At 39.8% G+C, this 13,333-nt stretch overlaps 1 protein-coding gene across 2 annotated transcripts in view; it reads left to right on the plus strand.

Moving 5' to 3' along the window:
* ABCD2 (ATP binding cassette subfamily D member 2) overlaps window positions 1-13,333 on the plus strand; it is a 64,755-nt gene that overhangs the window by 8,241 nt on the left and 43,181 nt on the right. Inside the window, exons 3-5 of one of the 2 annotated variants that reach the window (XM_005286829.5) lie at window positions 1,609-1,730; window positions 8,666-8,834; window positions 12,914-13,008. In XM_005286829.5, the coding sequence (XP_005286886.1) occupies window positions 1,609-1,730; window positions 8,666-8,834; window positions 12,914-13,008 (386 nt within the window). The remainder of the gene's footprint in view (window positions 1-1,608; window positions 1,731-8,665; window positions 8,835-12,913; window positions 13,009-13,333) is intronic. The other variant, XM_065554266.1, reaches the window with a different exon arrangement.

The following is a 13,333-nucleotide window of genomic DNA, read 5'->3' on the forward strand; positions in this document are numbered from 1 at the left end:
TATGACAGTAACTTTCTATATAATATTTTTGGCCCAAAATGTTTACACTTATCTCTTGTGTATCTTCATTGATGTAAGTGGAGTTATGCCAAAGATGTATTTATCCAGTTTTTTTTTTTTTTTGGTGGCTTGATACATTAAAACAAACTAGCGTTTGGGTATCAGGAGCTTCAAAAGCAAAAAGAAGATACAGACAGGTACAACAAGATTTGGTACGGGATTTATGTTTTCAAACACTGCAGAGTCTGACCTTGTCATGGAGGTGAGAGAACCACTCGCTGCGTAAGAAAATTTCGCTTACGTTGCTTTAGCATTACCTGCCATAGAACAGCACATAAAATGACCATCACGTTACACCTGTAGGAAACTGCTCACAGATTTTCTTGACTAAAAGCACTGAGCCAGCCTAATAGAAGATATTAATAATAATTCCTGGTGTAGGAGTTGTCATACTGGATCAGCCTACTAGTCTGGCTAGCTTAGTGTCTGGCAGTACCCATACTTCAGAGAAAGACAGAAGTTCCAATCTGCAACACCGTTAACTAGTCTGCATAATGTTATAGACTGGTTAAGTATATCTTCCCAAAACCCCTCTTGCAACCTAACATTTCACATTTGGTTGACCATATATTGTCATCTTAATTTGCTTAGTTGCAAATGTTAAGAATTATACATTATTCATTCTTAAAAAATTCAGCCACATTATTATCTTGATGATTTTGTGGAGGAGGAAATTACAGGATGGCTCCATGCTGTATAGCAGTTTCTGTGGGTGTGATGACGGCAAGAGATATCACAGTAGCAGAATTGGACTCCAGGCATGAAATACTTAATGAATTTTACTCTGGGAAAAACAAACACTTCATGTGAAGATATTATACTTGAAACATAAGTGTTTCTTTTTCCCATGCCCTCTCTAGTTTCGGCTGCCATTTTTGCCTTTGTCAGTTGTTAAGGATATTTTCTCACCACACATCACTTCTTGCTCTTATTTGATTTGGAAGAATTTTCATGCTAACAGGCTACAATGTTATAACAAAGGATTATGGAATCAAACAGACAGAGAAACTGGGTTGTGAGAAAGAAGACTCTGACACAGATCCCTCTAATACTACCAAGAGGAATATAGAAACTTACTGTCAGTTAATTGCATTCTTATAAAATATTCTAATTTTGCCAAATGTGCATCAGTATGAATGTTCCTTTTTAAGTGGAGTGAAGAATTAAGTAAGGTTGAAAATGAGTAATAGCAGTACTAGTAAAAACAAAACAATGAAACTGAAATTCTGTTTGATTCACTACGGTTGTGGTAAAACTCAGACTGAGTAATAGTATATTAAAAAGAAAAAGAGGTTGATGGGTGTTAAAAAGAAAAAAGGATGATTTGTGAAAGAAGAAGGATTTCTCATACTCCCATTTTTTCTTTGTTACTAGAAGTTTTATTCCAGTTGTTTGCCTTTCTGATTCCTTTAAGAAAGTTGTCTTCATAGAGTTAGTATTCTTAACTTAATATCTGTTTTAATAATGGCTCACATTTTAACCATAATTTAATTTGTAGAGATATTTTTCAGAAGAATATTTGAACAGAAGAACATTTTTTGCTTTTAGAGTTAGAAGATGGCCATAAACAAGCAATGGTTAGTGAGCGAACAGAAGCCTTTACTACTTCACGAAATCTGTTGGCCTCTGGAGCAGATGCCATTGAAAGGATTATGTCTTCTTACAAAGAGGTATTGGGTGTCATTTGTAGTATACAACTGAAAAGAGAAATAAATGAAAATAAAACAGAATTTGCAAACGTAAGATTTTTTTTAAATTTCTTTTGTAATCATATTGGGGCAGATTCTGCAGTCCTTAAATCAATGGGAGTTTCTCTTGAGTGAAGACTGCAGAAGTTAGCCCTTAGTAACTTAAGTACAGATAGTATTTTAATGTGGGGATAATTTGTGGCCCGTGAGCATAAACCATGACAGCATTTTCTAGACTAGAGCCAGATACCGTGCAGACTTCTCAAGCAGTTCTTCTAATAGACTGTGATTTTTGATTCATCTGTTTCAATACTTGGCCTACAATGTAGAGAGACTGCCTGGCCTGGTTACCAATTATGTGAAGGTGTTACTATTAGCATTCAGTGTTAAAATCATTTATATAATGCTATACATTTACATGGCGCCTTGCAAACGTGGCTGCTTTATGACGCAGAAAAAATATCCACTAAATAATAGGTGAAAGACAGCAAACTGATTTGACTTGTAACACAATTACACTTTAATTCAGAGAGTGTGAAATGAAAGCTTCCATCTTAATTTTATACATAACATTTTGCCAAAGTAGTATTGGGATACCACACCTTCATATTTTATTCTAAGTTACTTTTAGGCAATTTCCATAGAATGGTAATATGCTTCCCGTGAACTTTAATATTTTATGGTAATAAAGTACGAATCCCACTCCCTTTTTTTACATGAGCAGCCCTGTAGCAGTCACTGGAACTGACCTCGTTAGTAAGATGGGCAATGTTTGGCTCTTTGCGATTTTATTTTTTTGTCTGTAGGCCACCAGTGTAAATCCAAATTTTCAGTGTTTTGATGGGTAAGTCTACAGGCTCATGCTTTTGAAACTGTTACCACCTGCTACCTTTCCTGCAGCGTGTGAGTTGAGATGATGCTCTAAGGTTTGTTCATAGGGTACAGCATTCAGTATCACAAAAATCACTGTAACAGTGAACACTATTTGGAATGCTGGTTTGCAGGCTTAGCAAAGGCCAAGGATTGAGGGCTTGATTCAACTCCCACTGAATTCACTGGAAAGTCTCCCAGTGGGAGTTGGATCAGACCTTGAATAGGCTTGGAGACTGAACTACATTGTCATATTTAGAAGTGGTCATTGCAGGTCAGTATGGAGGGCACACTGGTGAGACAATGTGGAAAGGCTGTCCTGCTGCTGTCCATGTTGTACCTGCTCTACTGGTAACAGGAGATCTTCAGTCTTAAATACTGTCAGTACAACTCTTTTCACAAGTGTTAGAGACAAAAACCTGCCAATGCAAGACAGTCTAGGCTTACTCATGGAGTTGAAACATTTGATAATTACCATGGGTTTTGTAAAGTTCTCCTTATAAACTCCTATACTCTTATAAAGCCATGACTGAGAGCAGGACCTTATAATTCATAATAAATAGCTGTTCTTGAATTTTGTACAATTATGGGACTTGTCTAGAGTTACAGTTCCTTACACCAGAGACGTCTTCTAACACCAGGTTTGGAACTGGCTATCTCTAAATGCTTTACTACAACTAGCTAATTTATTTGTTTTTTAAGGCTATGTCTAAACGACACACCACTTTCAGTGGCGTGTAAGGTACGTGTGCTACATGCTACATTGAAAAGCACCCTGCATTCACACTGTGGTGTGCTGCTACATGTGTCAGTGAAAGGCTCCAGCAGTGCGGGAGGCAGCTGGGAAAGGTTCTAGCAGCTCCCCTCTGTCAGAGCCTTTCCCCCTACTGCAGTCTTTTCCTACAGCAGGGAAGGACTCCAACAATGAGGAACTGGCAAAACCTTTCCCCTCTGCCTCCCCCCTGGTTGCATCTTTTCCTGCGATAGGAAAAGGCTCCGGCAGTGGGAAGGCAGCGCAACACTATACTGCTAGAATTAGCTATGTAGATGAGGAGGCATGGCTTGGGCAAATTGGAGCGGTGTCGGGTTTGTACTTAGATACATACCCACACCTTTTACTTTACTTGCCTAAGTTGTGCCTGTCTGTCTACGGTGCTATTTATACCCGTGTTGGGGGTGGGGGCTACGCAGTATGTGCTCTGCATGCCGCAGAAGGAAGCATGCTGTTTAGATGCACCCTTATACTCATTGTCCTGCTATTCTTGCCTCTCTTCTAGCTTTCGACATCAGAATTTGTGTTTTCTGAATCTGGTAATCATACAGTTATATTAGGAATAATACTTTTCCCTTCAGTCTTCTATACTACTGCAGCTGCTTGGGTGTAATTCCTCTCTGCCAGCAGATGGAGACAGTACATTGAGACTTTTTGGTGAGGTCATCACCTGCAAGAAAAGGGGCTTGCCAGGTCCTAGAGCTCATTTGTTTCTGTCTCCAGCAGGCTGAGGATCAGTATCTTCAATGGCTGTGGAGAAAGGCCTGAACAAAGGAGAAAGTCCTTCAGCAGGCATCAAAGGTCTAGGAGGATTTCCAACTATGCACCAATATGAGGCTCCATAAAAGGCATAAACAGTGTGGCGTGCAATGAGCTAGCCCTCAAGAGGGGCTATCTGGCTAACTGCTGCAGTCGTTTCAGGCTTTCACACACAAAATAGATTTCTCCCCACAGGATTCCTCCCCTGCAAGTTAGAGGATGACAAGGTAAAAATAAAAAAGGGCAAGGTAAGGGTGAGAACTACCTTCCCCAAGACCCTGTCAGCCCTGCTCCCCGGAGGCCCCCTCAATTGCAGGGGGTCCAAGGTCCAGGCAGACAAGCAGATCTTTATCCAAAGGAGGATTCATGGGACCTTTGCCAGGGTCTGCTGGAGAGCCTTCTGTGCAGTTTTAGATACCTCTCTCATTTGAGTCTCAGTTGCTCTGGGGCCTCAGCCTACCCAGGAATCCTGACTACAGGTACCAGTGTGTAGAGAGGGGAGTATCTGGGGTACGCCATGACCCTGGAGTAGTTTTCACTGACAAATGTACGAGTCTGTCTGTCATATCCGGAGGAGAACAGTTGGACTCATTCCTCTGCACTTTCACCACAGGCTGAAAAATGTTTTGCCGTGGGTACACTGAACAGCCACCATCTCTCACTCAAATAAACTGACCTGGAGCAAAGAGATGGCCAAGGAAAACCAGGTATTGAAAGCAGCCCCCCATGCTCCTCTTAGCCATCCTATTTGTTATTCCCATAGTCAGAGTATGCAACAGTGCAGACTAGCCAAACAGATCCTAAATATGCTAGGGAGAGTGGAAAAGAGGAGTGAGTTTTTTGAGAGAATTTGTCACAATAGGAGAAGACCTAAACAGACTAGATTGCCACAATTAAATAGAATGGTACACTGGCAGGCTTTTCTCCACATTGACCCATGATGGGTGTTAGGAATCTCGCAAAAAGGCTCAGCAGTTCAGAGCCTCACAACAGCAGCATGAGTGCCACAGAAGAAAGAGAGAAAAACAAAGTGAGCAGCATCCAAATCCATTCCTTCCAAGAGAATGAAGTTTCTAGTCAGGGAAAGTTGCTTCAGTGCCAGCAAGGAAGTCCCAGAAGCATTCAGAGTGTGTGGCATTAGAAAGTTAAATGCATTGTGTCCTGGAAGGTGTATACAGAACTACAGGAGATAGGGAAGGCAGCCACCTGGGGTATATGTCCTTCACTGTTTAACCTGTAGTGTTCAGCAAATGTAATGTTCAGGCATGAGCTGATTCATCATTTGGTGAAAGCGCTGAAGGCAGCTTTCATGAGGTATAACACTGGTCTACAATTTTTGAGAAGTCGTCTGCTTCAGAGATAAAATGTGCTATTTATTATGTATTTTGATGTGTTGAATTCAAATATGACAATTAAAACAACTGATTGGCTACTGTTTCTAAGATATTTAAGTTTTTACATTTTATGTCTATGCATATTGTGTAGATAGTAGAGTTTTAATCATAAATTGTAAACCTAGGTCTTTTCATGTGTTTATGGTTGCTTTACATGATAATATTTCACCTGTCCTGTTTATGTAACACTTTAAAAATCAGCAAAAGGGTTATATAAATAAAATTTATTATGAAACAAAAGGCAAAAAACTATTATGTACATAGTTTAGTCCTATTCAGTGTCTACTCGGCGCTTCTTGGCTTGTCTCTTGTATTCATTAAATGGAGCATCTCTTGTCACTGTCCAGCAATAGTCTGCAAGCATTGATGGGCTCCATTTGCCCTGATAGCGTTTCTCCATTGTTGCAATGTCCTGGTGAAATTGCTCGCCGTGCTCGTCGTTCACTGCTCCGCAGTTCGGTGGAAAAAAATCTAGATGAGAGTGCAAAAAATGTATCTTTAGTGACATGTTGCAACCAAGGCTTTTGTATGCCTTGAGGAGGTTTTCCACCAACAACCTGTAGTTGTTTGCCTTGTTGTTTCCGAGAAAATGTATTGCCACTAACTGGAAGGCTTTCCATGCCGTCTTTTCCTTGCCACGCAGTGCATGGTCAAATGCATCATCTCAAAGAAGTTCACGAATCTGAGGACCAACAAAGACACCTTCCTTTATCTTAGCTTCACTTAACCTTGGAAATTTTCCACGGAGGTACTTGAAAGCTGCTTGTGTTTTGTCAATGTCCTTGACAAAGTACTTCATCAGACGCAGCTTGATGTGTAAAGGTGGTAACAAAATCTTCCTTGATTCAACAAGTGGTGGATGCTGAACACTTTTCCTCCCAGGCTCCAATGACTGTCGGAGTGGCCAATCTTTGTTGATTTATTGGGAATCTCTTGCATGACTATCCCATTCGCAGAGAAAACAGCAGTACTTTGTGTATCCAGTCTGCAGACCAAGCAAGAGAGCAACAACCTTCAAATCGCCACAAAGCTGCCACTGATGTTGGTCATAGTTTATGCACCTCAAAAGTTGTTCCATGTTGTCATAGGTTTCCTTCATATGGACTGCATGACCAACTGGAATTGATGGCAAAACATAGCCATTATGCAGTAAAACAGCTTTAAGACTCATCTTCGATGAATCAATGAACGGTCTCCACTCATCTGGATCGTGAACGATGTTGAGGGCTGCCATCACACCATCAATGTTGTTGCAGGCTACAAGATCACCTTCCATGAAGAAGAATGGGACAAGATCCTTTTGACAGTTACGGAACATGGAAACCTTAACACCACCTGCCAGGAGATTCCACTGCTGTAGTCTGGAGCCCAACAGCTCTGCCTTACTCTTGGGTAGTTCCAAATCCCTGACAAGGTCATTCAGTTCACCTTGTGTTATGAGGTGTGGTTCAGAGGAGGAGGATGGGAGAAAATGTGGGTCCTGTGACATTGATGGTTCAGGACCAGAAGTTTCATCCTCTTCCTCATCTGACTCAAGTGAGAATGATTCTAGTGCATCAGGAACCGGCAGTCCTTCTCCGTGGGGTACTGGGCGTATAGCTGATGGAATGTTTGGATAATGCACAGTCCACTTTTTCTTCTTTGACACACCTTTCTCAATTGGAGGCACCATGCAGAAGTAACAATTGCTGGTACGATCTGTTGGCTCTCTCCAAATCATTGGCACTGCAAAAGGCATAGATTTCCTTTTCCTGTTCAGCCACTGGCGAAGATTTGTTGCACAAGTGTTGCAGCATATGTGTGGGGCCCACCTCTTGTCCTGATCTCCAATTTTGCAGCCAAAATAAAGGTGATAGGCTTTCTTAACCATAGTGGTTATACTGCGCTTTTGTGATGCAAAAGTCACTTCACCACAAACATAGCAGAAGATATCTGCACTGTTCACACACGTACACGAGGCATATCTGTGCACTTTGGCTAAACAGAAATGTGTCCCTTTGCAAAATCAAACACTGACAAATAAGAGAGCACGACACTGTATGATTTCTAGAGCTGATATAGGGCAATTTGTTCAGCAGAGTGATGTAAGCTTTGTTATGATTGCATCATCCATGACTTCTAGGAATAACATGATGCAATTCATATCATGTATGACGCAATACCAGCTTCAGATTGCATCCTTCATTGTTTTGCCTAAAAAGCAAGTACTGTCCAAACCCAGTCATAGATTTATTCATAGATCCAGTCAAAGATGTATTTTAGTCATTTCTGGTTTAAATTGAGATCCCTTCCCTTTATAACTCACTTATCCTCCACCATTCCCAAGTCAAGGGTCGTATATACTGACCCAATAGCATATCTTGAAAACTAGAGCCAAACAACAATTTTAAGCATCATTTTCGTTCTCAGTGACCCAGAATTAGTAAAGTTTGACTACATTTATTTCAGAAGCATTTTAGCTGTAGAGCAGTGTAATCAGTGCCTACTGTATGGCACAGCATTGCTTTTGGCGGTAGCCAAACATCTGGTGTGGCACAGAAAATCAAAGAGAGGAAAATTTTCCTTATGTGTTAAATTTTCTTTCTTTGATATCGTCTATGCAAGTCCAGGCCTCCTCCCTTCAAACTTAGCACTGTCTTCTGCAAATTTCCAGGACTTTTTCAAACATCAAGTTTTATGCTAGGGCTCCAAGGTCTAAAAATTCTGTGTGGTGTATTTTGCCCAATAAATTGCTATTATAGGAACTGCTTTAGGAGATTCAGCTGACAGATGGGAGGTAGCAGCCCCCTTATTTGCTGTTGATGACATCACTAAAAATTCTCAAGGCCTTTATTGGAGTTATACCAATTTACGTCAGCTTAGGATCTGTCCTTCAACGTAATGTCGCCATCTGCTGGCAGATAGGAACTGTACGTGTGCATCTGGGGGGACTGTCAGAGAAGATCTCAAAGAAATAAAATTAATTGGTGAGGAAAATTTTCCTTTTATTCTTAATCCAGAATGAAATCTAAGTAGTACTGAGTCAAAACGATTGGGAATGCTATCCATAAATGACTGGACAAAGTATTTAATTTCCAGTTTCCAGATTATGTAATTTAAACAGATCATTTGTTGTTTCTCAGGTCACTGAGTTAGCAGGCTATACAGCTCGAGTGTACAACATGTTTTCAGTCTTTGATGAAGTGAAGAGGGGCATTTACAAAAGAACTGCTGTTGTTCAAGAGATTGAAACCAATAGCAAGAATGAAGATAAAGCAGAACTACACATTGATGGCCCCTTGGAAATCAAGGGTGGGTAATTCATATTTTGATACTTTTCTTTATAAACTCTTCAGCCTACTATGCAACTTTACTGGTATAAACAAAGTCTTTCTTTACACAACCCTTGCTGCTATTTCAAAGTTGCTACAGATCAACTCCCCTCCCATTACATATTCCTAACCTACTTCTTTGCAGTTTTCTATGCCTCCCAGCAGACAACCCTGAGATTCCTTCCCAATGTACTCTCACAAGGGCTGGCTGGAAATTCTCCATCAAAACCGCCACAGAAAATGGTTTTTTTGACTTTTTTTCGCCCAGAAAGAATCTGCTTTCCTTTACATTTTTTTAGTTTTAATTAGAAAACTGAAACCTGAAATTTTTCATCTGAAAAGAGAAAAATTTTGATGTTTTTAGTAGGATTTGGCCTAAAAAACTTCAGGCACTGAAAATCAAAATGTGTTCAGTTTTCATATTTTCAACAAAAAGACGCAATTTTCCACTGAAAATTTTTCAGATCAGCTCCAACCCTCCTGCCTGCCTTTCCCCTTGCTCCTCCTACCCTCTACGTTCTGTCATTTCCCCTCTTTCTCCTCCTTCTAAGGTCTGTGTATGTGCCCTCTGACTGAATTCTCACTGTGCCACATTACTCACCTTCTGTCTCTACCCCTCACCCCCATCCAATTTCTTTCCCAATCCCCTCATATGGCCTTTTGCCATTTACTTCTCCTGATTACCCACATTGGACTCCTTCCATTTCCTGCTTCCCAGCTGCTGCTGACAAACCAAATCCCTTCTCCACCCCCCACAGGAAAAAAGTAGCTATTCAGAGGCGAAGGAGTTAAATTGCTATGTGTGAAATATTTTCTTCCTTCTCTTACAACATTATTGCCCTTCAGCACAGATTTCTCAACAGGGTCATAATAAACACCCTGAGGCGGCACAAACATTAACTGTAAGCATTAACTGATTTCTTGACCTTGTAGGACATGACAATGTGTGATTACCAATAAAATAAACAACATTTTGTAATAGCTACATTTTGTAATGTAGTAGAGAAAAGTGTATTTTAGTCCAAATAGTGGTAAATTAATGTACTTGGCCCACAGGCAATTGTTCTTTAGCATGACTGCCTAGTTATTTTAAAGACTGAATGCAGTTCAAATATGAGAACTCTGCTGATGTTTCCATGCGGTATAGCATCCCATTCTTCAGTCCATACCAAGACTTTGTTTCCACTACAGTTGCAGAGGCAACATATTTTCTGAGGCTCTCCCATCAGAAGTTCCACTGTAATAACATTTTTCTTCCTTTCTTTCAGCCTTGATAATTTCAGAAATCTCTGCATAGGAATTTATAACAGTGGTGGGGTGCGTGGGTGGGTATCTGTGCATATGTGTGTACACTCATGTGTGCATACATGCAAGTGTGCATATTGTTAAAAGAAAAACCATGTCTTTTAAGGCAACTTTATTACATTGCCCCACACCACTTATTTCCTCTTAAATCGTCAGTATCAACTTGTGCCACCAAATAATGTTATATTATCCTCTGTATTTACTACAGCCCGTAACTTTACTGATGTAAGCTAAGAAAGAACGACAACCTTTTAAACAGACAATTTGTGCTGGTCAGAGAGACAAGCTTTTGAGCCACACAGAGCTGCTTTTCAGCTTGTCTCTCTCACCAACAGAAGTTGGTCCAATAAAAGATATTACCTCACCAACCTAATCTTTCTAATATCCTGGGATCAACATGGCTACAACTACACTGCATACAACCTTTTAAATACTTTAGTCAAATAACAATAATATATTACTTTACTTAGTCTTTCCTTATCTTATCATTCAGAATTATAAAAAAGGATCATCACTTAACTTTTGTAGCTGTGCTATCAATTTATATGCCTCATTACATTAAAAAACAAAACAAACAACCTCCAACCCCCTTACATTAAGAGAGCCTTAAGGTCGCAAAGTCAAGCACTCAAATATTAGGCAATCCCAGAATTAATGTTACCTATGCAACTCTCACCATGATATCTGAATATTTTACAAATGTTAATGAATTGATCTTCACAACATCTGTTTGAGGGTATTATTATCCCTGTATTCTAGCTGGGGAACTGAGGCATAGAGAAATTAAGGACGAATATGTCATAGGTGCCCAACATGAGACGCCTTGGGGTTTCAGATTATTTAGTATTTTTATAACACCTTATATGTCCAAAGTACGGCTTTGACTTCTGTTGCAGTCATGACCACTCCTGAAAATCTGGTCCAAGCTGTTTGACGTCAGGCACCTAGAAAATAAGGAACGCACAGTTAGTGGCCAATGGTGGTGATTTTGGTTCAAGTGGCTTGTCCAGCATCACATGGCAGAGGCAATCAAGTAGAATCTAGTTCTCCAGGATAGCATTTTAATTCTCTAACCATAAGACTATATATTCTCTTCTGATGGTCTCCTGCCTCCTTCACTACACATTTTCCAACTTCTCCGACAAATGAGGCAGGCAACAGATGGAATATTCAGAGAATGTAGCTGCCAAACTCTAACAAGCCTTTATGTTCAAACTTTTTTCAGAGGCTTATAAGTTGGCCAAATGTGGATGAATTTTGATGGAGATGGCATAAGGCACGCCCTTGACATCAGGGTGACCTGTCTGCCAAATTTCAAGTTCCTGCCACAGATTGGAAGCAACAGAGCTTCTCAACTAAGTGGTCGTAAGAACTATTTTAAGATGGGAACAACAACCCTAATTTCATTCCCAGAAGCCACCAAAATATTTTAGCTGAAACTTTGCAAAATTCAGCCTGAGGAAAATGCCCAACATGGAGAATTTCAGCCCAAATAGTTACAGATTGGTAAAGTTATAAGCAACTGAAAACAGGGTCTTATAATGGAAAGTGTAAGGCAACCTTAATTATAGGCAGTGCTACCAGATCCACCTGTAACAATCCTGTATTTAATTGTTTCTTTATTTGGATTAGTTTAAGACTTGACAAAATATGTAGGGCTATCAATTAATCACAGTTAACTCATGCGATTAACTCAAAAAATTAATCGTGATTAAGCACAGTTTTAATTGCACTCTTAAACAATAGAATACCAATTGAAATTTATTAAATATTTTTGATGTTTTTCTACATTTTCAAATATATTGATTTCAATTACAACACGGAATACAAAGTATACGGTGCTCACTTTATATTATTATTTTTATTACAAATATTTTAAAAACAAAACAATGTAAAACTTTAGAGCCTACAAGTCCACTCAGTCCTACTTCGTGTTCAGCCAGTCACTAAGAGAAACAAGTTTGTTTACATTTGCAAGAGATAATGCTGCCCACTTTTTATTTACAAAGTTACCTGAAAGTGAGAACAGGCATTCACATGGCACTTTTGTAGTTGGCATTGCAAGATATTTACGTGCCAGATACGCTAAACATTCGCATGCCCCTTCATGCTTCTACCACCATTCCAGAGGACATGCTTCTATACTGATGATTCTCGTTTAAAAAAAATGTGTTAATTAAATTGGTGACTGAACTCCTTAGGGGAGAATTGTATGCCCCCTGCTCTGTTTTACCCACATTCTGCCATATATTTCATGGTATAGCAGTCTTGGATGATGACCCAGCATATGTTGTTCATTTTAAGAACACTTTCACTGCAGATTTGACAAAATGCAAAGAAGGTATCAATGTGAGATTTCTAAAGACAGCTACAGCTCTCGACCCAAAGTTTAAGAATCTGAAGTGTCTTCCAAAATCTGAGATGGATGAGGTGTGGAACATGCTTTCAGAAACCTTAAAAGAGCAACACTCTGACGTGGAAACTACAGAACCCGAACCACCAAAAAAGAAAATCAACCTTCTGCTGGTGGCCTCTGACTCAGATGATGAAAATGAACATGCGTCAGTCCACACTGCTTTGGATCGTTATCAAGCAGAATCCGTCATCAGTATGGACGCATGTCCTCTAGCATGGTGATTGAAGCATGAAGGGACATACAAACTCCAGAAATTCGTGGCTCTCAGCACTGTTCTTGGACTAATAGATATCACTGCCCCCCTGAATGTTTCACTAACTTTTTTTTTCAATTTGTAGGAAAAGTTATTGATGTTGATCATGGAATTGTTTGTGAAAATGTTCCTATTATTACCCCAAATGGAGATGTGGTGGTTTCCAGACTAAACTTCAAAGTAAGATGATATGCAAGAATCTTCTGATTGTTGCCATCACATTAACACAAAACAACACAGAGTTCATGTACCCTATGTTAAATACTTGGAGAAGAGGGGAAGTCAAGAAAGGTAGGCATAGTGGCTCACTAGAGGCAGATATGTACAGTGTATCCTGCTCAAAGAAAATGGAGAGAGAGGAGAAGGAATGGTTTGACTTGTGTCATTGTCAGATTAAAAACTACAGCTGCATTTTCAAAATTGCTTAAGGGAGTTCTGCATCCAACTCCCATTGAATTTCTATGGGACTGAGGTGCTTAACACCTTTAGGATGCTTTAAAAATTT

The sequence above is a fragment of the Chrysemys picta genome, chromosome 1, assembly GCF_011386835.1.
Source record: "Chrysemys picta bellii isolate R12L10 chromosome 1, ASM1138683v2, whole genome shotgun sequence".
In the NCBI taxonomy this organism is placed as follows: Eukaryota; Metazoa; Chordata; order Testudines; family Emydidae; genus Chrysemys; species Chrysemys picta.